This window comes from Nannizzia gypsea, genomic scaffold, assembly GCF_000150975.2.
Source record: "Nannizzia gypsea CBS 118893 supercont1.7 genomic scaffold, whole genome shotgun sequence".
In the NCBI taxonomy this organism is placed as follows: Eukaryota; Fungi; Ascomycota; class Eurotiomycetes; order Onygenales; family Arthrodermataceae; genus Nannizzia; species Nannizzia gypsea.
Genome location: NW_003345195.1, coordinates 308,998 through 335,292, shown reverse-complemented (window position 1 = coordinate 335,292; position 26,295 = coordinate 308,998). Strand labels below are relative to the sequence as shown.

At 48.0% G+C, this 26,295-nt stretch overlaps 11 protein-coding genes across 11 annotated transcripts; 3 read left to right on the top strand and 8 right to left on the bottom strand.

The window, feature by feature from the left end:
• Window positions 1-351: 351 nt before the first annotated feature.
• On the top strand, window positions 352-1,032 carry MGYG_07415 (hypothetical protein; the record flags this gene model as incomplete). Its single annotated transcript, XM_003170124.1, has 7 exons — window positions 352-382; window positions 465-487; window positions 548-581; window positions 652-713; window positions 757-783; window positions 843-912; window positions 968-1,032. 7 exons carry the CDS (start codon window positions 352-354, stop codon window positions 1,030-1,032), a joined length of 312 nt encoding a protein of 103 aa, XP_003170172.1.
• Window positions 1,033-1,610: 578 nt separating this feature from the next.
• MGYG_07414 (hypothetical protein) lies at window positions 1,611-2,457 on the bottom strand (the record flags this gene model as incomplete). The annotated part of the gene is made up of 7 exons (XM_003170123.1): window positions 1,611-1,767; window positions 1,837-1,877; window positions 1,943-1,975; window positions 2,034-2,058; window positions 2,152-2,185; window positions 2,276-2,329; window positions 2,427-2,457. The coding sequence occupies 7 exons, from the start codon at window positions 2,455-2,457 to the stop codon at window positions 1,611-1,613; spliced, it is 375 nt and encodes a 124-aa protein (XP_003170171.1).
• A 1,558-nt stretch (window positions 2,458-4,015) lies between these two features.
• On the top strand, window positions 4,016-5,143 carry MGYG_07413 (2OG-Fe(II) oxygenase; the record flags this gene model as incomplete). Its single annotated transcript, XM_003170122.1, has 3 exons — window positions 4,016-4,431; window positions 4,483-4,736; window positions 4,800-5,143. 3 exons carry the CDS (start codon window positions 4,016-4,018, stop codon window positions 5,141-5,143), a joined length of 1,014 nt encoding a protein of 337 aa, XP_003170170.1.
• A 56-nt stretch (window positions 5,144-5,199) lies between these two features.
• MGYG_07412 (HD domain-containing protein) lies at window positions 5,200-6,099 on the bottom strand (the record flags this gene model as incomplete). Its single annotated transcript, XM_003170121.1, has 2 exons — window positions 5,200-5,245; window positions 5,342-6,099. 2 exons carry the CDS (start codon window positions 6,097-6,099, stop codon window positions 5,200-5,202), a joined length of 804 nt encoding a protein of 267 aa, XP_003170169.1.
• Window positions 6,100-7,116: 1,017 nt separating this feature from the next.
• On the bottom strand, window positions 7,117-7,550 carry MGYG_07411 (hypothetical protein; the record flags this gene model as incomplete). Its single annotated transcript, XM_003170120.1, has 2 exons — window positions 7,117-7,151; window positions 7,226-7,550. 2 exons carry the CDS (start codon window positions 7,548-7,550, stop codon window positions 7,117-7,119), a joined length of 360 nt encoding a protein of 119 aa, XP_003170168.1.
• A 1,137-nt stretch (window positions 7,551-8,687) lies between these two features.
• Window positions 8,688-9,899, bottom strand: MGYG_07410 (hypothetical protein; the record flags this gene model as incomplete). Its single annotated transcript, XM_003170119.1, has 4 exons — window positions 8,688-8,984; window positions 9,046-9,240; window positions 9,301-9,739; window positions 9,817-9,899. The coding sequence occupies 4 exons, from the start codon at window positions 9,897-9,899 to the stop codon at window positions 8,688-8,690; spliced, it is 1,014 nt and encodes a 337-aa protein (XP_003170167.1).
• Window positions 9,900-12,330: 2,431 nt separating this feature from the next.
• Window positions 12,331-13,683, bottom strand: MGYG_07409 (hypothetical protein; the record flags this gene model as incomplete). Its single annotated transcript, XM_003170118.1, has 4 exons — window positions 12,331-12,348; window positions 12,411-12,700; window positions 12,774-13,199; window positions 13,266-13,683. The coding sequence occupies 4 exons, from the start codon at window positions 13,681-13,683 to the stop codon at window positions 12,331-12,333; spliced, it is 1,152 nt and encodes a 383-aa protein (XP_003170166.1).
• Window positions 13,684-13,984: 301 nt separating this feature from the next.
• Window positions 13,985-16,147, bottom strand: MGYG_07408 (hypothetical protein; the record flags this gene model as incomplete). The annotated part of the gene is made up of 5 exons (XM_003170117.1): window positions 13,985-14,652; window positions 14,707-15,158; window positions 15,217-15,707; window positions 15,794-15,996; window positions 16,099-16,147. The coding sequence occupies 5 exons, from the start codon at window positions 16,145-16,147 to the stop codon at window positions 13,985-13,987; spliced, it is 1,863 nt and encodes a 620-aa protein (XP_003170165.1).
• Window positions 16,148-17,383: 1,236 nt separating this feature from the next.
• MGYG_07407 (ankyrin repeat domain-containing protein) lies at window positions 17,384-18,979 on the bottom strand (the record flags this gene model as incomplete). Its single annotated transcript, XM_003170116.1, has 1 exon — window positions 17,384-18,979. The coding sequence occupies one exon, from the start codon at window positions 18,977-18,979 to the stop codon at window positions 17,384-17,386; it is 1,596 nt and encodes a 531-aa protein (XP_003170164.1).
• Window positions 18,980-21,089: 2,110 nt separating this feature from the next.
• On the top strand, window positions 21,090-24,092 carry MGYG_07406 (hypothetical protein; the record flags this gene model as incomplete). Its single annotated transcript, XM_003170115.1, has 2 exons — window positions 21,090-23,733; window positions 23,848-24,092. 2 exons carry the CDS (start codon window positions 21,090-21,092, stop codon window positions 24,090-24,092), a joined length of 2,889 nt encoding a protein of 962 aa, XP_003170163.1.
• Window positions 24,093-24,183: 91 nt separating this feature from the next.
• On the bottom strand, window positions 24,184-24,910 carry MGYG_07405 (hypothetical protein; the record flags this gene model as incomplete). Its single annotated transcript, XM_003170114.1, has 2 exons — window positions 24,184-24,354; window positions 24,746-24,910. 2 exons carry the CDS (start codon window positions 24,908-24,910, stop codon window positions 24,184-24,186), a joined length of 336 nt encoding a protein of 111 aa, XP_003170162.1.
• Window positions 24,911-26,295: the final 1,385 nt, after the last annotated feature.

Here is a 26,295-nt window from a genome sequence, read left to right as displayed (position 1 = left end):
AAGAATGAAAATCTTGGATGTTCTTTTTCATATTTTTACTGTTAAATATTTTTTGGTGACTTTTTTTTCTGCCAAGGCGGTGAGTGCGCATGTATTATGTCATCAGCTGCCGCCCAAACAAAAAATAAAAATAAAGAGGAAAATGTCTGTGCGCTTGTCAGCCTTTCGTCACCAAAAGGAAAAAGGAAAACAAAAGGATAAAACGGACGGGGAGAAACAAAGGACAAAAGCGACAGACATACAGACAGACAGACAGCAAGCCACAACCTGGAGGATCCCCTGACATACCCGTTGAACTGAACGACCGCAAATTCATAAGCGTCTCCCCCCCGATTCCCACTGTCAATCGCCATGGCCACCGAGAAGCGCGAGAAGCTCGAAGGTACCTTGTTTTCATACCCCTTTTATTCGTTTCCCCTCTGTGATTTGACTTGAGGAGCTAACGGCGGACATGCGAACTGCAGCCCAGATTAAGTCTGTGGACATGGTGAGAGAGTGTTTGCCCTGATATATGAGAAGATCACTGTATAATTGATTCCTGGAGTAGAGCGAGGACATGCAACAGGAGGCAATTGAAGTTGGTATGTGTGTTTCTAATTGCTCCCCCACACGCTACGCGCTCAAACAAGCTAACACACCACCACTATTTAGCTACCGAGGCCATGGAGAAGTACCATATCGAAAAAGCAAGTGATAAAGCGACCTGGACGTCTGTGCTATGTTTTCGGTGGATATAGCTAACCGCGGCCACCATAGGACATTGCGCAATTCATAAAGAAGGAGGTTCGATGGCTTTGGCGTCTGGAGAGAGTGTGAGGGTTACATGCTGATAACGGTGATAGTTCGACTCACGAAAGGGTGCTACCTGGCACTGCATTGTCGGAAGGAACTTTGGAAGCTTCGTCACTCACGGTATGCTATGCTTGGGCCGTTGGACATTGATTTGATGGAAGCTGACTGGAGACAGAAACCAAACACTTCATATACTTCTATCTCGGCCACTGCGCCATCCTCCTATTTAAAACGCAATAAGTGCTCAAGACACTTTTGGATTCCTCGAGCGGAGCGTGTCATCTATACTTCCCCTTCTACCTGATGATGCCCCAGCCCCCGCTGTGAGCCAGACTCAGGATACTCGGGCAGAAGGTGTGTTTTGGAGGGAGAGGCTGTGTTAATGAATTGTTGTAGTTCCTGACTTCAGGGATATATGCCGCTTTTTTGTTAATGATACTCTCTAAAGCAAGCATGAAATATGGTTTATTGCTGACAATATCCCTGATATCCGTTTCGGGTCTATAGTTGCTCGTTTAGTACTGACTTCGTCTAAAATGTTAACCAACATTTCTTGTGTATCCTTGTCCTTGCGAATAAAGGTAATGATTAAATACTATGGATTGATGTACACATGAGGTTGACTTAGAACTCAGAAAAGAGCAAGGGTATCTAAGCTAAGAAGGACAATTCCAAGGTAGAACTAAAAACAAGGGCATTAAGGCAGAATAAGTGTGGCAGTAAGGGAGGAACATATGTAACACTGCAATAGAAGAAAACACTCTCAAACATAAATGCATGTCAAATATGTAGGCGATCTGGTGATATAGCACTTGTGGTTACTTATAACCGGGCTGTTGCGGCGGTTGGTATTGTTGATACGGCCCTTGCTGGCCGGGCGGTGGGCCGTAATGCGGAGGACCTCCAGGCGGCGGCCCTTGCCCTTGACCTTGATTCTGGCCACCAGGTCCTTGAGATTGGACATCCGGTCTCATACTAATATAAAATTATTAGCACGCTAGTCGGTATGACTAACAGCATCAATATAAGGAGATCGAGGCTCACGATAAGTCTTGCGAAAACCGGCAGATATGGCAGTATACTTCCTAAAAGCAGTACTCCGTTAGCAAAGGAGCTTACTTAAACAACTATAAGCAGACTCAGTACTCACTTTATACTTGTGCATGGCCAGAGGAATAACTGGCTATTCAACGACAGTGTTTAGTATTCCACGTAGATAAAGCATAGGTTGAAGCTCATACAATGAAGCAGACAGTGAAAAACGGCCTAAAAAGCGTAAAGAGACGTCAGTAAGCTGCTCCAGTGTATAGATTAACCATTTTTATAATCCTCCAAATGGCTGTTGAGAGGTTGACTGACCATCTGGTGATACACCGTCCCGACCAGTTACCACCTAGTCAAGTAGTACACCGAGTTAGAGAAGAATAATCCATGGGCAAAACGCATAGTCGCATATGCACAACATAAAATAGCGCTGTCTTACAGTTCTGGCATTGAGCAGTGACGTTCTCATATCCTTGGAGCTGCGAGGTGAACTCTGGTAGGTGATAAAAAAGGAGGTCCCAGGGTTAGTCTGCGGGCTCTCAAGCTTAATCTGCGTCAACTTATCAGCGGACAAGATCTCCCGAACGTACCGTGAGTGCCGAAGGTTATGCAGATAGCCATGGTTGCTGCTTGGATGCGACTCGAGATATGGTGATAGCTAAACGTAAAACCTCCAGCTGAAGGTCGAAATAGTCGTGAGTTGTGAGTTGTTCGTAAAAAGGGCGGAGTAGGCAACGCGGAAGTTTTGTTTGGTGTTAATGTTAGTTACGAAGAGCGAAATGACGCAGCAGCCAGGCTTGGCTATGATCGGCGAAACCAGGCCGGTTCTATTTTCAGCCGCAGGAACAGGAAGCCAAAAGGAAAAAACACATAGGAGACGCAGATGCGAGACAGCGAGTTTGTTCAACGCTGGTCGATCGTTGCTTCGGATGCCATATCACATCACGAACTAAACTAGGTAGTTATCTTTCTCCTCGAACTATATGGCGCTGTCCATGATAGAAGATAGGCTCCTTTCGTTGTGGTCGACATTCAGGAACTGGGTTACTACCTTTTTGCATCGTCATTCACTCACCCCTTGCTGCTATACTAACGAGCTGGCCAATCTGGGGCATGAAATCGATATATATTGATTAACTTATCCTCGAGTATTTACTCTTTGTATCAACACAGTGCTGGCTGTCTGATTCATAATACAGGGAAAGCAACTGGACGCGAATAATGATGACGTTATACCCATGGAGAGATACGCAGAAGGCGAATTCATCTGCGGTGGCTTAACTGGAATCGTTGAGCTGCTTGATGATGGCACAGTAATTAAAGTCGCCCTTCCCCGACCCTATGATGGAAGACCGTATCCAGGACATTGCAAAAGAGGGCCTTATATATCGACGGCTCGGTTCCCATAAGAGGCCTGTCAGGGTAATCAGCCATTCAGATGATGGCATTATACTTGAGTATATACCAAATGGTGACCTTAAGGCGTATTACAGTCTCACAGGTCTAGCACAATTCCAATAATTCTTAAGTTAACTTGGACGTACCAAGTACCGGAGGCCGTCCTGTTTCTACACGCGAATAATATTCTCCATCGTGATATAAAACCGCGAAATCTTCCCTGGATAACGAACTTAATGTTAAGATTATCGATTTCTCTAGATCCTCTATAGATGATTCTAAGCCAACTTCAGGTGAAGGAACTCGACTTTACCTGCGACGCGACTGGGGAGAGCCACCAACTAAAGCAACAGACCCTTTCGCTTTAGGAGCGGCCCTATATGAAATTTTTCGAGGTAATAGTCCTTTTGAGGAGCTTCCTAGTGACGATGTGAAGTGACGATTCATTATAAGGCTCAAGAGTTCCCTGCCGTTTCTGATATTCCATGCAGCCAAACAATTGAACAGTGTTGGCTATCAGAGATTAATTCTGTCCAAGAAGTATATACTGCTATCGGAAACCTCATAAACAGTAAATGATCCTTAACGCCGGCTGCATCACTTGCCTTGATTATTCGGTAGATATACGGACTAGTAAACCTGCTTTTTACTCTTAGTGATAGATGACCAGATAACAGGCCAAACCCTGAGTGGGCACCCAAAGATAAAACGTCCTCCCACCCCTCTACAAATCTCCAACATCCAACATCTACCACCCAAGCATCGAGGGCAAGACGTCAAGATGAGCCAGGTTCCCATCATCGATTCTACTCCTCTCTTCACCTCTGAGTCCTTCACTTCTCCGGAATGCCTCACCACGATATCCCAGATCCACTCCGCGTTTTGTACGTGGGGTATATGCGTTCTCACAGGGACCAATTCCATCCCACCAGAGCTCACGAAGTCTCTAAGCACTGCCCTGAATAAATTCTTTGCACTATCCTCGCAAAAGAAAGAGGCTCTTCACTTGAAAAACGGAGGATGGGCATGGAGAGGGTACATGCCTTGGGGCGGAGAAGGATCAAAGGGTAACACAGACCAAAAGGAGGGCTTTTATGGAGGCCCAGAACTGAACCCTGAGGAAGAGCATGAGTTGAAGGGTTTGCCGACGTATGGGAAGAACCAGTTTCCCGATGAAGACGTGCCTGAGATGAGATAGTTGGTGCTCGAAAATATCGACAAAGCAACCAAGTTTGGTTTGACTATCAGTGATGCCATGAGCGTGGGGCTCGGTTGGGACAAGGGAGAGATGAGGAAAAGGCTTCTCGAGCCTGAACCCATTCAGCTTTTCCGTGCTTTCAAGTATTCCAAACGCGATGGAGTTGAAAGCTGTGGCATTGGAGAGCATTCGGACTTCGGTTTTCTCACTATCCTTTCGCAGGACGCGCCAGGTCTCCAAGTCATGTCCCCTTCAGGCGAATGGACGGATGTGCCCGTGATTCCCAACTCCTTCGTGGTCAATGGTAGGCATTTGCATAAAAAATATCTCAAATCTTTGTGGTATAGCTAATCTCAACTTTTCCTAGTTGGTGACATTCTCGATCGTCTCACTTCCGGACTCTATATTGCACCACTTCACCGGGTTCTACCACCGCTGCCTGGGTCTGAACGGCTTTCCATTCCGTTCTTCTTCGATCCAGCCTGGACAGCTAAGATCGAGCGTTTCCCTCTTCCTAATGCTACTAGCAACACTGACCCTACAAAGCTTAAACGCTGGGCACAACGGTCAACTTTTGACAGCCTTCAAGGTATCTGGGGTCAGTACCTGGGTATAAAGGTGCAGAAGATCTTTCCAGATCTTAAATTACCTGAGTTCTCTGCAGTTAGCAGACCAAGCACGAGACACCTCATCGAAGTCAAGCAGGTGTAGGGATACGTTGTTAAGCGCACTGTATTAGTAGTCTGTAGACAGTATTTTTTACCCCTCTAGTCGCGGATCATGCCACTCAGTTTATACCCCTTTGATAGCGGGCTAAATAAACCAAGTTGTTAGTTACTGCATGCATAACACCAGCAGATTTCCTTCAAGAATTACTCAGAAAGCCCCTTGTCCAACGTGCATCCTCACACAGACTTCAATCCATCCTCTGCAGCCGACACCTCCTCCTCCCACCACTCCTTAAACATCTTGAGCCGTCTCGTCCTCTCCTCCGCTAGCCTTCTCCCTTCCTCGGTCTTCATCAAACCCTCCAGATGCTCCAGCTTCACAGTAAAATGGTCAATCGTCTTCTGCAGAGTTCTTCCCTTTTGGCCCGTGTTAAAGGCTGCACCACCATACGTAAACGCGCGGCCAATACCAACGCTGCCAATTGCATCTAGGCGATCCGCATCCTGCACAATACCGAGCTCTGGAATTTCCCGCACTAGCTTCTGTACATTCTCCCAGGATTCTGCTGACTTTGTTTCTGCAGAGAACGATACGTTGCTAACAATCTTTTGAATCGTTTCTGCCAAAGATCTTGATGCCCCAAAAGAAACAAGGAGCTCGTAAACCATGGTCTGACCGTTCTCGCCAGGTTTGAGGTATTTCTTGTCACCGACGTCATGCAAAAGCGCGGAGAGCGTGATGATGAGGGGGTTATACTTGGGCAATGGAGCATTTGTAAATACATGTACATATGATGGAGTTGAAGCAATAAGCCTGGCAAGGCCGAGAACTCGTAGGACATGGTCAAAGTCATGAGAGCTGTCATAATGGGACATGTATTCTTTGACATATGAGGTAACTCTTTCGACAAGAGCAGAATCCGAGACTGTCGATGTGCCAGCAACTGCTGAGAGGCCTCTTTCACCCTCGGTGTGTATGTATTCCGCAGGATCACTCATGATGGGATATTGTCCTGCTGTTAGCCAACTGCTAGATGTAAGTAAGTTGGGAGTTGAGCATTCCAGATCTGATGTTTAACTCACCTACCTGGGGCCTCTTTTCATATCACGTGCTGCTTGACAACCAGGTACGTGTAGATCGATGTCTACTTATCAATATTGTAGTGGGTTATTGGATGGATAGGAAAGGCTAGCAAACGACACAAGAGGCTGGCCTGAGGCTCAGGGATTCTGAAATCCGCGTCGTTAACACGATCAACACCCACCGAACTTCCCCGAAAATCACCTTCCGTCATTAGCAGTTAAACGGCTAGGAAATATAGTAACTTGTAGGAAACCCTGGGCCGCGATATCATCCTTACCAAGGTTACTCTTGCAGAGATCGCGGAAAGAACGTGGAATAGTGGACGTTCATGTACCGGTGTTGAAATCCATTGGCCGTTTACACATACTACATCCTACATTATACCAGCTGAAACAAAAATACTAATATGTAATGCCAAATAATGCAGTTCAATAAAGTTACAAGAGAAGTAAAATCTAGCTAGATTTTGCAGGATATTGAGAACCCAAATATACAGCTGATATCGGGGATGGTTGATGGACGTGTATGGAGAAGAAGGTATAAAGGGGGAACAAACACATGCAAAAAGTAAGCTGCGGCATCTGGTAACAAAGAAGGTATCGTGTCAATATCCCGCTTTGACCAAACGCGCATGTCCATCACAAATTTGCCCGGGGTTGATTTGGCCTTGAAAGGTGGCCAGCATGTAAAGATCAAAAAGCCCGTGTGTCGTAAGGTATAGATTATGGTATGTTGAGTAGTTGTGTTGTAGAAGACGAACCCTTATCCGGTACATAGGTTCAGACCTTCCCAGCCATGAAGAAGATAAGAAAGAAACGACCTTTATAAGATTGGAAGCCATAACTCGTGTTTTGTCGGTGATCGGAGCGGGAATGGAGGAAAGCAGGAAAACGATGAAGAAACGAGAAGACTCCGTTGAAAGGACGCCCAGTTTACGAGGAGAATTTGCGAGTGATCTTTGCAATAACTGCATCAAAGTCGTGTTAGTTCCAAACCTCCGAATATTTGAAGAAACATCACAGAACCGAAGAAGAGACGTACCATGTAATCCGACAACAGAGAAAATGAACCCAAGAGACAAAACCAATACAACAACAGGATCAACCTTCAATCCTGGGCTCTCATCGGTGTACAGCTTGAGCATGGTACCGGATGAGCCACCGGCTCCGGCAGCTCTGGTTGATGCTGGGCGCGCATTTCGTACGGATTCCTTGTGATCTGCGGCAGCGCGGCGACGGAGGGCTGTTCGTGGACCTCCTGGAGGCGTAGGGGAAGATGGACGCAGGGCAGAGCTTGAGCCGCCTGCTGGGCCAGACTGGCTGGCTGGCTTGGACCCCTCAGCACCGGACTCGGCACCTGATACCATTGGAGAGGAAGCCTGTGTACGATAAGTATGGTTAGCATAACTGTGCATGTAATGGAGATAGATGTTTTGGGTCAAGGGGCAAGAGAATCATGGCAAAAGGGAAAAGGTTGGTTTCGTTACCATTGTGGGAGGAAGCGCCTGAAATTGGTATTATAGGAAGGCTGGGGGGGAATCCGCTATGAGACTAGACACGTTGGAAGATGTGAGGCGTGCCTGTGTGTATCTGTATCTCCAAATGTCGTCTTGCTTTGCGCTGGAAACATGAAAGAGGCCACGATTTCCCAAGTGGTGCGGTTGTGATTATGTCAGCAGTTGACTTGTCGTGTTTTCTGCCGTTCATCACCGCCTTCGGACTGGGGAAGCTTATATAATCAAGTATCAAATTCGAGATATGAGTAGAAGGCCGATAAGAGAAGACAGTCAGCGTAGATGATGATGATGGAAAGAGTTTGATGTTATAATAACTGTCAGTTGAATTTGTCTATAATATAGAGTGGAATATCGAACAGTGGAATAGTGGGTATACACAACGTGAACATGACAGAGATGAGAATCCAAGTATATTTGACACGCTGAATAATGTTCAAGGAACTCACAAAAGAGTGACAAGGCGATGGGCCAGAGGTAAGGTAGCCTCGCAGAAGTACAAATAGGTACAGGGAAATAAGACAAGGCAGGAGTCATAGGAAATACATGAGGTATCATTCGGAAAAAATGAAGCGAAAACGAAAAAGAATCCTTCTCTAACAGGATTAAAAAAGTCGGCTTGCTATATGAAGGAGGTGGTTGAACATTAAACCATATTGACCTGCTTGTCGTTGGCATTGTTTCTGTTTTCCTTTATCGTCCAGATTCAAGTTCGAGGTAAGCATTCGAGCAGATATTGCTGGGTGGTTCCGAGTCCAAAAGCATGAAAAAGATTAAAAGGAAAGTACATAAAAGTGAACAAGAAATGAGAAAGAGAAACGAGAGTAAAGGAGAGGAATAATGGAGAAAATCCTTGGGGTATATGGCATTGGAAATGTTAATTGCAAGTTGAGTTTAGTATGTTTTTTCTTCTTCCTTTTCATCCTTTTCCTTTCAAAGGAAAACGTTTAAAAGTTATTTTCATTCACCATCAAAGTAGTGATATTTTTATTAATCGATTGTCATGCGAGTGGGCACTGGGTGTGATGAGAACTGGTCATGAAGTTCGGTGCCTTCCTTCTCAGCACCGCGTGGTTTCTTCTTGCTGGTGATGTGTGGCTTCAACCCCTTGTTGAAGTTGAGAGTACACAGTATGGCGTTGACAATGGTCATTACGATGAGGATGATGGTTGCAACGGCGAAGAAGGTAAGAGATCGACGAGCAGGGAGGTAAGCCTCCTGCTTCTCCGGAGAGTACATGCGGATTAGCTTGAAAAGGAAGTAGGCAAAGCCACCGAAGTAGAGCAACTGTGAGGGAAAGGTCAGCTTTTTCCCCTTTTAGGATCAGCGGGGTGAGTATAACACTTACAATGACGATCACCATGCCAACTGTATTCTCACGTCGAGTCCAGAATGCGGCCATAACCAAGATCAAGATAGTTACTGGAATGGCAGCCAGGGTGAGAGCAAACTCGACAGTCTTGGTATCTGTCACAATAACGACAAACTGGACAGTAAACCCGAGGAAGAAGAAGAAATCAAATTTCAGCAGAGCAATGTAGATCTGCAAAAGAGACAGGTTAGTAAAACTGTCTAGTTAAATCATATGACAACGAATACAAACCTGATAAGTAAGATAGCGGCGCTTCATCCGCAAATCAGCGCTGATATGTTTGTAGATTGTCCATGCGAATTCATCGTACAATTTCCAAGCAAGGAAACCCATACCAACGGTTCCAAGTGCAGTGATACATGGAATCGCAATAAGGAATGGCCTAATCTCGGATAATACTTCTGGGTGGATGAGCTTGTGGTCAGATAGTAGTGTTACCGAAGTATCAATCTGGTCGATTTGCACGGCGCCATAGATGAGCAGGCCAAAGTTGCAGATACATAGTCCAATGACCTGGATGGTATTTTTCAGCCGCAGTGCATCGTAAACCAAAACGAGCTCGTAAACGAAACCGAAAATATAGAGGGTAAGGAATGTCGGTATCGTTTTCGATTCGGTATTCCGCGACGAATCTCCCATAAGCTGAAGTTGGAATCTCGCAAAGATGTATCTACCGAGTGTCAGCTCTGGTATTAATTATTTCGTATCCATGAGGGAGAAAGGAAAAGGGCCTCAAAAAAAACTTACGATTCAAATGCAAGAATGCAGGCCGCTTGTACCGTGGTAACGATGACAAACGACCACGTCCAGCGTGTGTTTGGTAGATACATCTTCCACGACGACTCTCTTTGTGCCGTGTACCCTTCTCTCGGCCTGAAGCCCTGACCCGGAGGAAGTAACGGCGGGTCTATCCCTGGCTCTCCCAAGAGAGATGTCCGCCTCGAGTATGGACGAATTTTGGCGGCCCGAAGCTCCTCACCGGAGCCTTGCTCACCGGTACTTTTGATGTATTGAAAAAGGGGGAGAGAAAGAAGGGCGGGTGAGCAACGTAAGTGCTAGCAGCTGCAGCGGCTGTATGATGCCACGACCGGGACGAGGCTTGCGTGACGAATGTCGGACGACGTAGACACTTGATGGCTGTGCAGGACGAGAGAGAACAATGGCGACGGGACACAAGACGCGGGTTATATGATAAAGAAGCGGGTTCGCTGTCCCTGGGAGCGTTTTCGCTGTTGTGGTTGTGTAAGGCGGTGCAAGGCGGCTCCGCGGCTAGGGGCGTCTTGGAAGGAGGCAGAAAGGGAACCAAACGAGTGACGGCGGCTGAATGATGGCAGGGAGACAGGAAGTCTACGGTCCAACAAGCGAGAGAAAGTCGGAGGCTGAGCAGGTGAAGAGACGGCGGCGGTGTGAGCGAGAGAAAGCAGTTGAAAACGAGAGAGCGAAAAGAGAGCGAGCGAGAGGATGCAGGACGAGCACCAGAAGCACGAAGCATATCTAGGCCCAAAGAAAACGAGATGCGCGATAGAACGAATCAAAATGCGCAGTTCAGCGGCTTGGCGGAGCCGCCTTTTTTTTTCGAGGTGAATATTAACACAACGGCCGTCCAAGGAACGAAAGCGACAACTAGTCAATTAGTGCGTAGGGAGAGAGAGCAAGTTCTTTCTTCTTCTCTTCCTTCTTCCGCTGTGGGTGGACTCTTCTCTTCTCTTCTCTCTCTTTTTTTCTTTTCTCTCTCTCGCTTTTCGGGCGCAGATATAACTAACTAGTCTGTGGCTGGAGGCTGGCTAACAAACCGGCTCTAACTCTGATTGTAAATATTAGACTATAGACTACGTCTTGCCCATGGTTCGCTCAGGGCTGGGTCCCTGGATCCCGCCTGGCAGTGTTTTATCGCTATGGAGCAGCCATGGACAAGGTCGGAAAAGGAGAAAAACCGCCTATTGTGGCTCAGCGGGCGGCTGGCGCCAGGAGGGCTCCCGGGAGGAACGAGCTGAGAAAAGGCTGGCCGTGGCAGTTACGTATTCAATAGTGACGTTGTCCCGGGCCCCTGGTCCTCCCTGGCTCGCCGTAAGATTAGTTGTTTATTATTTTGTCTCGACTCCATCGTGTCTTGAGATTGCATGGTGTATTATTAGGGCGGCAGCTCCGTGTGTTATGTATGTGCCGGATCCCTGCGACGAAGGTGAGGGAGGAGGAGGTAAGTCCAAATGCCGAAACATGACGCTGATCAGAGCTGAAGGGCTGAAGGACAAGCTGAAGACAAACAAGAGCCAACTAGCTGGGTAGCATCTGTCCGCTGCCGTCCCGAAGCTGGCGAAATTTGATAGCTCAAAAGGCTGAATAAAAGAAAAAAAAAAAGTCGGCATCGGCGACTTCACCATCACGTGACCCGTCCACACAAAAACGTCCAGAAAAAAAGCTTCAGCTTCGACTTTTCTTCTTCTTCTTCTTTTGATCAAGCATCGTCCTCGCCAAAGCTGCGTTTCTTTGCTACACTCGCCAGTTCACGCTGGAATTTAACACTTGCAAATGAGAAATTCGGAGTACTCTTCACCTTTCAACCAGCTTCTGCACGTCTACAGTGAGGAAGCTCGGTACTGCCCGTAAGGGTCTGGCATGAAAAGTGTCTGCAACCAGGCATAAGAAACATCGGGGGCAAAAGGGTGCGGATGGGCGGCCTGGGAGAAATCCCGGGGCTTCCTTTTCTGCATTCTTTTACCCCCTTGGGAGAGCCGTTGCGAAGATTGTGTGTGTCTTCCTTCGGGGAGATGCGACACCTAAGTGCAATACGCAGCGTATCAGGGCTTCCTCGATTCAGAGGGAGCCAGGGTATCATTCGATTCCGATTACTCTGGCGAGGACGATGCTTCACCTTTCTTTTCCCCCCAGGTATGCAAATTTTTCACTTCCAGGTTTTTGATCATACGTGCTAACGTGCTGTTTATATGAACCTAACGCATAGGTAAGCCAACCGTGCACTTCGGGAGTGTTGGGATAAAAGGTGAGTCATTCCGCTACCCGACGGTAAGACTGTAGAATTATAGAATCTATAGATAGAATGGCAATATAATAAGTATTGGATATTTAATCTTATTTTTCTCGGGTAATTTCAATAAACTACCACCGTGCCACGAGGTCTAAACTAAAAAGGGGAGCTTTTACTGAATTGTACGCTTCATTATTTAATCCTCATCATGTCGAAGGGTGAAAAAGAAAATATTCCCCTGGTTGGCCAGTGGGAAGTTACAAAAAAGACATCATTTATTCGTCCTCGCCAATCTGTCAGGGGAGTTAGCATGGTTGACGTTTTTGCCAATAAGATAGATAGTTAATGAGCTTACCTTTGGAGCAAGATAGAACCGTACATAGCCAGATCCATCGAGGGTATATTCAACAAGCAGAGGAACCTCAGCAGAGAGAGAGAGTCGCACTTTTGACGAAAGGCTGGTTGCCTTGCAGAAGTTTAGGAGGTATTTGATGGAGAATGTAAGGGCAACGGGCTCAGTCAGGGTGATGGCGACGTTCTGCTCGGGCTTGTCGACGTTGGTGTTCTGGCGAATAGTAACTGCACCGTTACCGATTTCACCCTGGCAAGAAAATCGAACACCGTCCTTGCTTGCCTCGATCAACACTATACACCAATTAGCACCCTCATATAACCCTGCCTAGACATCAACCTGTAAGGCCTCGGTGGTGCTACATACCAGACTCAGAAAGCTGGTTCAAGTCTCCGCAAATTCGTCTAAACTCGGCAGAAGGCATCTCAACCGTAGCGGAATAGTCCGTCTCTGGAATAGCAAGATGCTCCTGGTCAATGTCCATGAGCTTGATATCATATTCGCTGACACGGTCCTTCTCAACACTCTCAAACAACAGGTTGACTACATCAGGCGTATCGTCGGCCTTGAGGGTGAGTACGTCTCCATCCTGAGCGGCTCGTAGAACCTTGGTGAGGGAAACCAGGTTGATTCCCAGGGCGACATTGCGGTCACATCTGAAGGGGGAGAAGCCCTCTGCTTTCAACATCATGGAGACAAGCGCAACGTGGGAGTTGTCCATAGCCTGGAGGGCGATGCCAGAGTCATTGCAGTCGAAGTTGCAGTCGTGTACGAGATCTTTTACCGCATCGACTACCTGTTTGATGGTATCGTGGTCAGCGACAGTTTGTCTTTACTCTCTGTTCTCTAGCGATATACCTTCTTCAGCATAGAAGCCTGTTCCATGCGTGCTTCCAACACTGCATAGAGAGTGATCCGTTAGTTTCCATTGCTCCTTCACCGCTGACTGGCCGGGGTAACGCACTCTTGACTGATTTATATCGATGAGCCGCTTAACAGGGTGTAATGTATGGCGGGGTAGGAGGAGTGACGAAGCAGAGAGGGCTGGAACGATATAATGCGTTAAGGCTAGCTGGGTAGTAGAGCCGTTTAGCCAAAGACTTTTGAGCGTATGGTATTTGGTTGAGTATTCAAAGTATCCAAGACGACGGCGGATGGTGTTCCTGAAGCCAGAGAAACCCGGTGGTGCTTTTTTTCCTTTGGTGTGCGATGAAAGTGCGCGTCGCGTGTCACGAAACCAATTTAGCTCGACTTTCGCGTTCTTCGTAGCAGCCATTAGAGACTAGAAGCGACCTGCAAGATATAAAGACGAGTAAATAGGAGAGCAAGGAGATAGCTACCATCATAACTCCATTAAGTCATTACTTGAGGACTCTCTGTATATACACATATTATATATGGATAGATATAGTACATACTAGGGCGACGCGGGTACCAGGAAATCATCACATCTATATAAAGGGGTGCCAGGAAATACACAAAAGGAAGAAAGCCAGCCATCAACGCCCAAGTATAGAAGATCCGGATATAAAGACGAAAAGAAAAAAAGAGATGAAAAGTAAACGAAGGTCAAGGGACTAGAGACTAGAAACTCTTGCGCCGCCCTTGTTAGGACGAAGCTTGATCACCGTCTCAAGTTCTTTCAGCATATGCGTATTCGCATCTGCTCTCTCCCGAGCGACGGCCTGGCGGGCCCGGTCTTCTTTCATACGCGCAATTCGTTCCACGCGAGTCAACGAGCTTCGGGTTCGAGGCATGGCAATGGCTTCAAAAACCTCGTCGTCATCCATGTTGCTATCCGGGTTGAGATTTGTTTGCATCTCTCCGTTCAGTGCCCGCAGGGCATCGGCCGGACCACCGTCAACAGCGGTGCTGCCTCCAATACTGAAAGTTGGTGAAGATGGTGACTTGATCATGCTCGATGTGCGTCGAGAAGAAGAGGAGTAGCGATCGGATGTCTCGATGTTGGCTCGCATGGCGGATTTGCCGGCTTCCCATTCTTGGAGTATCCCGCGCAGTTCAGCGCCGATAGCCTCATACTGGGCTAGGAGAGTTGAGCCGAGGTCTACGTCTTCGTTGGATCCATCGAGACAGGCATCTGACTCTTCGCGGATAAGTTGCATCCTGGCATGAAGTCCTCGTATGCCTTGAGATAACGAGTTTAGCCGTCGAAGCTGGGCTCGATAGCGGTCCTTGTTGGGGTTCGGGTTCGGGTTCGTAATAGGAGATGAAGAAATTATGTCTCCTATATATAAAGTTAGATTGGACATGTAGAGCAAGGGTGGGAATGGAGGCGTACGGTCTTGTTCATTGAGGACATCTCTCAATTTCTCGATCCATTCAGCGCTGGCGTCAGCCAGGCTATGCATCTCCTCGGTCGCAGCATTCCATCTTGCAATATCTGCTTCACCTCCGTCCGCCGGAAGTGCAAGGAGACAACAAAGGGCGCTCTTTCTCACGGTATAGAGCCTAGCAAATAACGACCGCAGGGATCTCAGGGATGTCTTTTCATCGACAGACTGGTCGACCACCGTTGATTCGGCAGCCTGGAGTTCCACCAGGGAAAGCTCATATATGTCGTAATATTTTTCCAGGTTCGCATCATCTACGAGTGGCCGTAATTTTCGTTTCACATAGAGATATTTCTCCAGCATCTCTTCCAGGCATTTAGCCAGGATGCGTCGGAGTTTTAGGCATCTCCGAGTTTGCGACCGTTCCTCCAACCGGCTCACTGGCGGAAGCGGCGAGCTCCTATTTAGTAGGTCATGTCAGTTACGTATATTCATATAGACAAAGGGATGCTCCTTACACTCTATATCCACGTGAAACAAGCTCGACTTCCTGTATGAGCACTACGGATGCTGAAGCCGCAGAATCAAGTGTCTGCGCATTCCCAACACAAGCAGTAGCAGTTTCAATAGCCTGGCTACGCAGGTACCTTAGCCACTGGCGTTTCGCAAAGACGTAGAATGCCGCTACGACAGTAGCCAGCAGAAAACCAAAAAGGACGACTGTTCCAATACTCCAGCCTATCCTGTGTATTGATCGGGCCCAGTGTAATAATAGGACGATGGAGAAGGATGCCAGGCCCGTGAATACAGCTCCTCGCACGCCGAATACGGCTGCTCTAGAGGCTGCCTTGGCCTCATCGCTCTGGACAGGGTGGCTTAAGAGGGTTGAGACGGAGGTGTATGAGGGTGCGCTGGGTTCGCTCAGCAGCTGAGACGCAATAATCGTATATCCAAACTGTTCTTTGAATCGCTCGTTGTCGGTTTTGCCTATTCTCGCACTGATGGCGGCCTTTTGCAAGCTGTTAACGTCCCGACCTTCGAGCAGATAGATAACCAACCACCCGGAACTTCCACCGATAAGGAAGCACAACTAACAGCGCAGGTATCCTGGATCCTAGCAAGAGCCTCTTGTCTACTCGACCGCTTCAGTTTCAAGGGTTCGGGGATTTTATTTCTGATGCGGTCCTGAAATTTCGGGGGCCCCTGGGGCGCGAAGTCGAGGGTCGTGGAGTCTGAGGATTCGGTATGCGGCCAGTCAACCTCCTGCGGCGTCCAGTCCTGCTCGGCTTCGCCTTCACCTGCACGTCATCTTGTATCAGCTTTCATTATTTCTTTCCGTCTGCCTGTCTTCAAACGTCCCATCCAGGCGGTTCTCTTTGCGGGGAGATGTATCTACCGACCTTCGAGGTAAGCGGCCAGCGGCGAATCTTCATAAACACAGGCCTCCATGGTCCCGCCACATCTTCCTCTTCGACGTCCTCTTCACTAACTAGTCGGTCTGGTTATCGGAGTATTGGGATATATCAGATTTATAAACACACGTCCATGAGCGCAGGAACGCAAGGGCTAATAGAAGGTTGGGTTTCGCCACGGACTCGTATAAACTTGCGCGTGAGTATCCGTCCGTAGTCGTTGGTGAATTAACTGACATCCAAAAAGTATTTAAAATATTCTCCTGGGAAAATCCCCGGGCGAGGCGAGGCGAAGGAGTACCCCCTATTTTTTCCCTTACTCCAGCAAGTGTTAAGCAGCGAGGCCAACTTGTCCCTGAAGGCGCCCCAACGCTAAGTCTATCCATGGGATTTAACTACTTATATGTATGTCCTTATAACATGGCTCTACCCATCTATCCCCTTTAACTTGCCTACATATACCACCGCCTCACCAAGGTCGCCCGGCCAGGAACAGGGCAGAGAAGAAAAAGAAGAATAAACACCTTTTTTATGCCTATTTTACACGTGGAATCACTAGTTAAACAAGGTTCTAAAACTCCGAAAATAGATCATTTTTGATGGGTTTAAACTTCGATCTGGTTGGGATTTTGATATTCGAGTAGAAAGATACGAAGAAGCGAGGATTTTTCGCCTCTCTCTATCGCGCTTTTTTTCTTTTCTTTTCTTCTTCTCGTTTTTTCCTTTTATCTTTTCCTGTTCCTGATCTGCTCGTTTCTCGATCTGTGTTGGTTCCTTGGAAGTCGCCTCTGCTAAAGATACTCCGTACTACCTCGAGTCTCAGGGCTGTGGATGTTTAGTGAAGTAGTAATATGGAGTACTCCGTAGTCAATCCATTATTGATAGCCCGTTATCGGTGCATTCATATGCTCAGCCGGAGATGAGGGTGAAACAGTGAGGACGTGTTAACGTCCATCCAACGCATAACGGACACGCTGGTGAGCTTGACTGGCTGCTTCGATTGTCAAGGCCAGTGAAAATATGGAATAGGGGATGGTAACCCCCCAGACATACTGGCTTGTTAGCTAGTTATTCGTATAGGTCGATGCTCGAGGCGATCTCCCGTGCATATTCTGGCCAGTGCGTTGGGAGATTGGATCGTAGTCATCTATGATAGTAACAACTTGTGTGGCTGCGTTGATATCAAACTATACAAGCTCGCCCTAGATGGCCAAAAGAAATGTATTTTTGCTTGCTGTAAGAGTACTGCTTCTGCACCGAAGAGTTGCCAGTCTCAATCTATCCATTCATAGACTAGCGATTGACTGTCTAGCCGGATACGCATCTCCGTTAGGGCACGTTCGTTGATAGGACCTCCAACAGCCCTAACTCCACGTCGGACATAACTACGAATCAGTTTAGCTACCTTGTCCTGACCGTTCTCTATAGCGACGTCAAGGGCGGTTTGGCCCTGTACATTTTTCAGCTCCAGATTTGGTCGAGCTCTCAGCAACTGTTCCGCAGTACTGTATGACCCGTTCAGTGCCGCCAGATGCAACGCCGTAGATCCGTCATTGCGCTGCATATCCACATCGATACCAGCAGCCAGCAGCTGAATTGCCCCGTTGGGCCTCTCATATTGGGCAACCATGTGCAGAGCGGATTGATTGGAAGAGTCCAGGTGAGATAGGTTTGCTCCATACTGAAGCAGATAGTCTATAGGGTATGGGCTTGGATCAAAACTGGAAAAAGGACCATCAAAATTATCGCACTCGTATGCCCATAGTAGTGGTGTCTTGTTCTCCAAATCGGTGACGTGGAGGCTGGTCCCGAGGTCGACAAGGGTGTCTATGGACAACACCGATCCGCCCTTAGCAGCCCAGTGAAGAGGTGTGCCACCATGCGCACACCGTACTGATATATCAGCCCCCGCGGCGACAAGGCCCTCAACTAAGGTATACCGTCCTCGTTGGGCACTCGCATGCAAGGGAGTAACACGGTCCTCGGTCGCGGTATCGGTAAAACTAACGCCAGCCTTAATAAGAGCATTCAGGACCGTGATGTTTATATCCTCATCAGTTTCGGTAAAGCCGGGATCCCCGTTTCTCAGCCCCTGCTCGATCATATCTATAATCTCCTGAGCAGTAGGGTCTCCTTCTTCATCCTCTGTGTCTTCCCAGGCATCTTCATCATCTGGAGTCATCTCAGTCCGAGCTAGCCAGTGCAATGCGTTCTCCCCAGACGGGCCTCTGGCATTCACCCGGACCCCTTTAGTCTTCAGTAGAAACAACACTATTTCCCCAAACCCTCGCTGCATAGCCTCTAAAATCAAGGGGCATTTGGAGTCCGGAGGGTCTATCTCCCTGCCTTTTTCCTGGTATAGCTTAACAAGTGTCTTTACAACAGCCAGCCTTCGCTTGTTGATTGCACATACAAGCGGCGTGGTACCTTCGCCGTCCGCTGCAAACGGATCGATCTCATCACCATGCACAAGAAGCCTTTTTATCACAGCATCGCCGCACCCGGAAGCAGCAGCAATGTGTAGAAGATTCACGCCAACCGTAGCACATATAGAACCCGGCGGTGAGACGAGCCCAACACCTCGATCCAGCAGCGGAAGAACGTACTCGTCGTCCTGGGTTAAGATATATTCCTCCAGGATCGTTCGGCCACTCAGAACAAAGTTGAAATCGACATCTTGTTCAATAGTTTTAAGGAAGAGATCTTTATCGTCTATATCAGCTGCATAAGAAAGGGTGATTATGCGTGCTCTTGGTAGCAGGATGGACGCAAGTTTTCGCGACGTAAGGGCCACACAAAAGCTATCCAGCGGATTGAGATTGTCAGATATCTGCAGTATCAGCTCTGTAGGGAGGCTGCCGAGGCCCATCTTCAACTTGTCTGTCTGAATATCGGGCTCCCCGTCGGTTTTTTTCTATCTCAAGACGCCTTGCAGACGGACACAATACTAACACCCACATACACACACACAAGACGCATGGATGCAAGTTGTGCAGAACGCCCGCCGCCAAGACCTCACGCACCACATCACCTGCCTTATTACACGGCAAATACATGTTCGCCAGGCCACTAGACCCCAGGTAGCTGTTTCTTTCTCTCAGGCTGCAGATTTTATATATATTAATGTATATAGCCCAACCCTTCTGTCAATTATCCAATTATTCCTTGCAGGAGATTAGAGGTAAAAATCAAAGACAAACAATAGGCCCCTGCATCCAAAGCGTGGTAGTGTATGGAAGTAGTGGATATATATACTGGGGAATGGATTTGTTGGAGAAGGGTGAGGGCGCGTTCACACGCTCCCTATGAACATTATACATTAAATAAATAAAATCACATTCTGGGTTCATATAACAACCGCATGGCGGTAACTCACGGCCCGGGTAAGCGTCCATTCCAGGTCAATATAATACACAGTTGAAACATTTGCCACTTTTTGCTTCGGTATCGTTAGTCTGGCGGGGAGTCCTCGAGAAGCGTTGTACATCCACGAAGGAATTCGAAAGCAGGAAAAAGCAGCCACGCGGGGAGGGCTAAAATGAGTTCGCCTCCAGCAAATAGCGGTGATAAAAGTCGAATGTTCCGGGGGGTTAAACCTGTCCTCCCGAGTTAGTTAGATATCGTTCGTTTGTAAAAGCTTATAAGCGGTGACATACCACGCCAGTTGGTTTTGTCTTGTTTAAATGAAAGAAAAAAAAGCATCGCGGAAGGCCGCATTGAAAGTCATCTCATCAAAGAGGGTTTGATTCAGCCACCCGAGGCCTATGGCTTTAGCTTTATGGGTAATTCCACCACAGGCCTCAGATGCTAGCTCAAACCCCCGTCAACGTACTGCTGTCGTCGCAGCAGGAGGATTAAGAAGCACAAGTGTGACTTCGGGTCCATTGTATATCGGATGATGTTGAATGGCCCTCGTCTTTTCTGCCCAAAAGGCCAAGGCCAGGCCCCCCAGGCTTCTCGTAACGAATCATTCTCCAGAGGAGGTATATAGATTGAAGAACTATTCGCATCTTCATCCGAGTTTCCAACTAATTGGGCTCATGTCATATCCTGACATCCATGACCGCTCATATATTCAAGTCACGTCATAGGATGAATATAAAAATACGAGAGACCAGTCATCCGTGGGGTAAATAGTGTAAACGCGGAGAATACTCTCCCGCCTATTAATTAATACATGTTAGAATGAATTTCCTATCGATAATACCGATAAAGATGAGCCGCTTGGCTTATACATACCTGAGGAAAGAAAGGCAAATCGTCATCGAGCCAACGCTGGAAGCCTCGGTCAAGAAGATCATCTATTCCCATGGCTCAAGTATCAGATCTCGTCGTAATAGGATAGCCTGTTGCATTATCCGAGGCCCAGAACTGTAAGGGCTGAGAGGCCAGGTGTCCTGCAATGCAACAGGTGGGATAGCCGGACCGTTGCGGCGGTGACGATGGTATTTCGAACCGACCCGAGTGGTAGCCTGCATCTCTTGAGCTCAGCCAGCACGGGAAATCGATCGACACCTCTCGCAGCGGCCAGTTTTGCCCCGGGATGACTGAGGGCTCATGACCTTCAGCCCTCCAGCTGGAGTTTGTCTGCAGAAGCGAACGTTGGAGGGAAGTGACAGAAAGGCGTTTTCGCCACACCAAGGGGGCAAGGGAGGATGACTAAGCAACTTTATCCAGCGGCCACTTGTTGCCCCTGGAGACCGCAAAGGGTAAACAAGGACGTGAAGATGCACAAGAGAACAACCACCGACCTCACTCCAAGCTAGACGTCCTGTTCTTCTTCGTCCTCGTCTGGATTAAGAAAATTGGAGAGAGTTGCTGTTTCTTAACAGGAATATATGAGAATAAGCTTGCAGGTTGAGACTGTTCGAAACGGTTCCCTCTGGTTGAGGAGATACGGTGAACGCGTTTGTTTGATGCAGAGGATATACGAACTCTAGAAGGCTTCCGACTTTCATCGATGAGTGATATACAAAGCCATGGAGTACCACTATCTTGACGCAACTCCTTGCCCGGTTACATGGAATCGAAATGATGCTAAAATCCCTATACTCGAGGACATCCTCGATTCATACGATGACACGGCAGATATCGATTTCATGGCCGAGCTTGGGTCATTGAACTCGCTTGCAAGAGAAAAACTGCGTCGAGCCAGAACTGCTACTGCGTTTAAGATACATGAAGATGCCGGGAGTTCAGGTGATAGCCACGGTGGACGAAAGACATTATGCAGGGAATCTTCCATGTTCTCACAGCCGGCACAACGATTTCCACGGTCGGCCAGAGCACCAGTTGGGAGGCTGTCTTCACCAAAGATGCCCATGAAGAAGCAATTGGATCAGTTCAAAGAAAATCCCCTAGATGAAAATCCTAGGCCTGTAAAATCTCCCCATGCCATGCAGAAGCCCGTGAAAGAACAAAAGACGAAGAAAGAGGGCCGTTCCATAAGAGATAAAAGGCGGAACACAATATATATTCCTCCAGAAGATGATACCACAATGGCCACCATTTTTATGGATGCATTTAGCCCCTTAAAAACACAGGATTTCGGCTGCCAGGAGCTCAGTTATATCGAAGCTCAGATCTTGAAGAAACGAAAACAGCAAAAGCCGAAATCCCCAGCTCATCAACGCCAGCCATTAGAGGTCCCGAGTAGGATTATGCAAGAATCGGTAGACCAGCCTGATGTGATGGGGAAGAATACTGGAAAGGAAAATGTCCCTCCTGGGAAACTAGAGGGCAGCATTGCCGAAGTTACTGGAAAGGAAGATGCCCTGGTAGGCTCATCAGCCCAGCCGATGAAACTTAGATCTGTCAATAGCCCTCGACCTAGGCCTTCATTATCCAAACAAAAACCACTGGAATCAAAGCCACCTGTATCAAGGGCAACACATGGCCGCAGTTCTGTACGGCGGATAACATTTCAAGATATCCGAAACCCTCAAGCCTCGCTAGCAACAAAGCAACGAAAAGAGTCAAAGGAAGAAGACCTACCCTTGAACACTACGTTATCACTTAATCCTATTCCGAAACGAAAATCACCTTCGGAGCTACTACTCTCTCTACCCTCAGCTCCAAAAATAGAGATCAAATACCCAGCACTGCTTGTAAACCTTGCAGACCCCTTGCTTCACGAGGAGACTTGGCTATCTCACCAAGAGGCAGTCATTACACAGCTTGTGAACACCCTTCTTGATACAGCAAATGGACAATGTAGCACCCAAGGCCAAAATCGCCTAAAACAGCAACTGTTCGACTTATATCAAGACACGTACTTCACGTTGCTCTCTAAGCGTGTACAAGCATCCCTTCTTTACGGTGATTTACGTGCCACAGAGGACCCTACTGGCAGAAGACGCCGACTAACAACCGATGCGCGCCTCCGTCGCGCATTCCGAAAATTTTGGACCGATACATACGACATTTTTGCCCTCCAGGCAGCGGCAGAGGTTGTCATCGGAAAAGAGGTAGGCCACAGCTTTCATGGTGGAAATCTTTCGGCCAACCCGCAAATATCTATTCACGAGGAAGACAAAGAGGCCAGCCGAGCCGTCGAGTTGTTTCTCGATGCCATGCTCATAAAGAATGAGGATATGAGTCAAGATGCTTCTACCAAGCCTAGTGAGTGCGGTGACGTGGTCAAGGGATATCACAGAACGGCCTTTCGAAGTATAATGATAATTGCTCTTTTGGATAAGGCAAGGATGGCACCTGATACAGCGTTACCACGCAACCTTTTCAAACTAGACTCGGAATACACATCATCAGCAGCAGTGATGCGGGCTTTGGGACCAGTGCTTCTTCACCCCCAGACAGATATTACCCGGCCCCTTGCTCGTCTAGATTGTTCATTGGTGTACAAGCAGCATTCGCTGGGAGAATATAATTACCACATCAATAATATTGCGGTGGATATTAGAGATGGGGTTATTCTTACCCGGTTGACCGAATTGCTCCTACTCGAGCATTTCCCTGAGAGGTTTCACACAAAAGAAAAGGAAGGACGGCCACTATCAGGCCAGCTTAGGATGCCATGTATAAGCCGGGCAAATAAGGTCCACAATGCGCGTGTCACATTATCTGCCTTGGCAAAGGATTTCCCCAGCATCGGGGCAACTATAGGTGGTATCAAGCCGGAGGATATCGTGGACGGTTACCGGGAAAAGACTATAGCCTTGCTCTGGATTATTGTTGCTAAATGGGGACTTTCAACTCTGGTTGACTGGGATGATCTCAAGGGGGAGATAGTCCGGTTGGAGAAGAAGATTAGTAGGCTCGCCCGGAAGGAAACCAGTCTTCCTCCGTGTCATGAGCAGGCAATAATGACAGACACAGCAGGATGTCATTCATCCCTACTCCACCGTTGGGCATCATGCCTAGCAAGACTGAGAGGGTTGGAGGTTTCAAACCTGACCACAAGCCTTGCTGACGGACGGGTATTCATGAGCATCCTGGATGAATATGAACAGTTCATTCGTCCTACCGATGGTAGTATCAAGGCCGATACTATGGAGGCATCAACTACAACACCACCGCCAAGCAAAGCCCGAACATCATCATCAACGAGCAATGAATCAGCCTTGAAAAGACGTCTGCTCGCGCTCGGATGCAGTAGTCAATTCGGTACGTTCCCGGCGTCTATTTTCCTTTTTACCCCTTTTCCCCCCTTCCCTTATAATATTTTCCGTCAATGTCGATATTCATGGGGTGCTTACAAAATAATTGGCGGGTTAGTAGCACTTATATCCCAGCGATCAACATCGCCATCGTCATCCTTGATATCAGCAGCACAGGCACCCCCATCTTCATCCACCCACACCCACACCACCACTGAAGAAGACTCCAACATGACAGCGCTTGCATTCCTGAGTTCCCGACTCCTCTCGGCATCTAAATACGGTCGGGCAGCGGTGACGATCCAACGCGCATGGCGTCATATGCTTGCCACCAGGCCTGTCATTGACGGGCAGCAGAAGCGCTAAACTAAAGGGGTAGGGGAGGCACTCCGGGACTTAACGTCCGCATCCGCTTATTTTATTAATACTCGTAAAGTCAAGAAGCGTGCGGGGGTAACTAGCGATGCTTAATTGTGAGATATGCTACCTGTTCATCTGATTGAACGGCTGTCTTGGGTGCGGGTGTTGGAGTACGGGAAGGTTTCATGATGAAGGGACAATATATGTTTCGTTTTTCCTCCCGTCTGTTCAGGTTTAGAAATAACTCTGGGGTAGGGGTAGGATACATCTAATTGAGTATGAATATCATTGTTTCACGGGTCGGGAGCTTGGTTAGCACTCATTTCCTGACCTAGAACATGTATATGAGGACAGCTTATTTATGCGGTGTATGGGATAGATGTACTCTTTTAGAGCTGAAGCGCTAATTTGTTTTAATCTTAATACCCCTTCTTTTGCATGTGCTTCTTAACGAGTCGACCCTACCAGTGAGTTGGACGAAGGAAGAAAGGCAGAAACAGACAACACCCTTCTTTCCCCCTTCTATCCCCGTTTCTTTTTCACATCCCATACCCTTAACTCTCCCTTCTTTTTTATTGTTGTTGTCGCTGAGTCTGTTTTGTTTTTTTGCCTGTCCCTTCGGAAATCTGTCCGGTGTCTCTTGGGGATTCGGCACTTACAATCGCCTTGATTACCCTGCCAATTGCGACGCCCGTTGCCCCATGGCACATTCCATCGCGATACGGACTTGTACGAATGCCTTGCGCAGCCATCTCTGAGCGAGTGGTGAGAGGGCTGTGGTCAGCCAAGTGAAGCACCTGAATGCATCTCAGCCTTGGCTCCATGCTGATCTGGTGAATGACAGGCGTAGGATATTCCCGCATAGCTCTGCTCCGTCCAAATCAGCGGTCGCAGGGCAGGCAGAGGAAGCCAGCCTGAGCGAACAGTCGACACGTGATGGCATGGGCCTTGACGCTGGCCCAGTAAGACGGTCAGGAAGTTATGAAACTGGCGTCGTTGATCTGCAGGAGACCATGCGCATTGACGTTGGGAGGTTGCTCCTTTGAAGGACAGGAGGAAGATATGTATAGCTGTGGAAAAACGCCGATGATATAGTTATAATTGATGGCGAATGCCGATTTATTTTGTTTTTTATTTATGGGGACGAATCGAAGAAGTTATTGTTGATGTTTCTTTTAAACGAAGTTGTCTGATCGGGGGAAGTCCATCCGGACGTTCGGGCAAGCCACAAGACGAGCCGCGTTTCGAAAAGGAAAGAAAAGAAAGGCGATTTCTTCTGTTGCTTCGCTTTGCTTATTCGGCTTGTCCAGGTTCTTGTTACTCCTTCTGCTGCTTCTTCGCTTCTGCAGTGTTCCCCAACTCCTGGTTCGATAAGAGACGGCATTATCGGATATAACTGCTGTACAGACACTAGTGCGTCTGCCACACCGACTAATGAGCGTCCTCCGGTTTAGGGATTTGGTCTTCCGCTGTACCTAGCAGAGTCGGCATCTGTGTATGGACAACAAGTACGGAGTCGAATGCAACGCCCCGCACTGTCAAATCGCAGCCGTAAAGTGCGGGAAAGGCCCCTCTCTGTCGCCCCGGAATAGTACGTACGGGGCGTACTCCGTACTCTTCGTCTGAGTTGGTCAGATATATACATCGAATTGGCTGTATATGTTAATTAAAATCGCAGGTGGTTCTCGTGGTTCCACATGGTAGCCCCATCAAACAGCAGACAACAAGCCGGCCAAGGGTCATCAAGCCGTGGACGAGACGGGGAAGCCAAGGCGAGTTTAGTTGTTCAATTCAGTGCATTCTGCATCTTGCAGGTTCTCCATCGAAAAAAGCAAGCCACAGCCAAGCAGCACATCAGATTGAAGTCAAGACGGAGCCAAGATGCACGTAGCAGCATGATTTCATGATTTCCTTCCCTCCAAGCCAGGAGTGCTGGTCGTCTTCGTAATATACTCAGCCGGCTTCATGTAAATAAACAGAACGTGCAGCAGTAGTATAACTCGGTGGTCGACGCAGTGAGCCTGCCTGCCCTCCATCTGCCGCCTGGTCCTCTGCCCTTGTCCTGCCGATGGAACAGACGTAGGGATCAAGCTTCCCAACCGGAAGGGCGCACAGCAGGCCCCGGCAACCATGCCCGTCGAGCCAGGGTGTCCCATCACATCGTCATCGAGCCGTCCCCAGTTTTCCTAAGCGAACGAGAGGACGACGG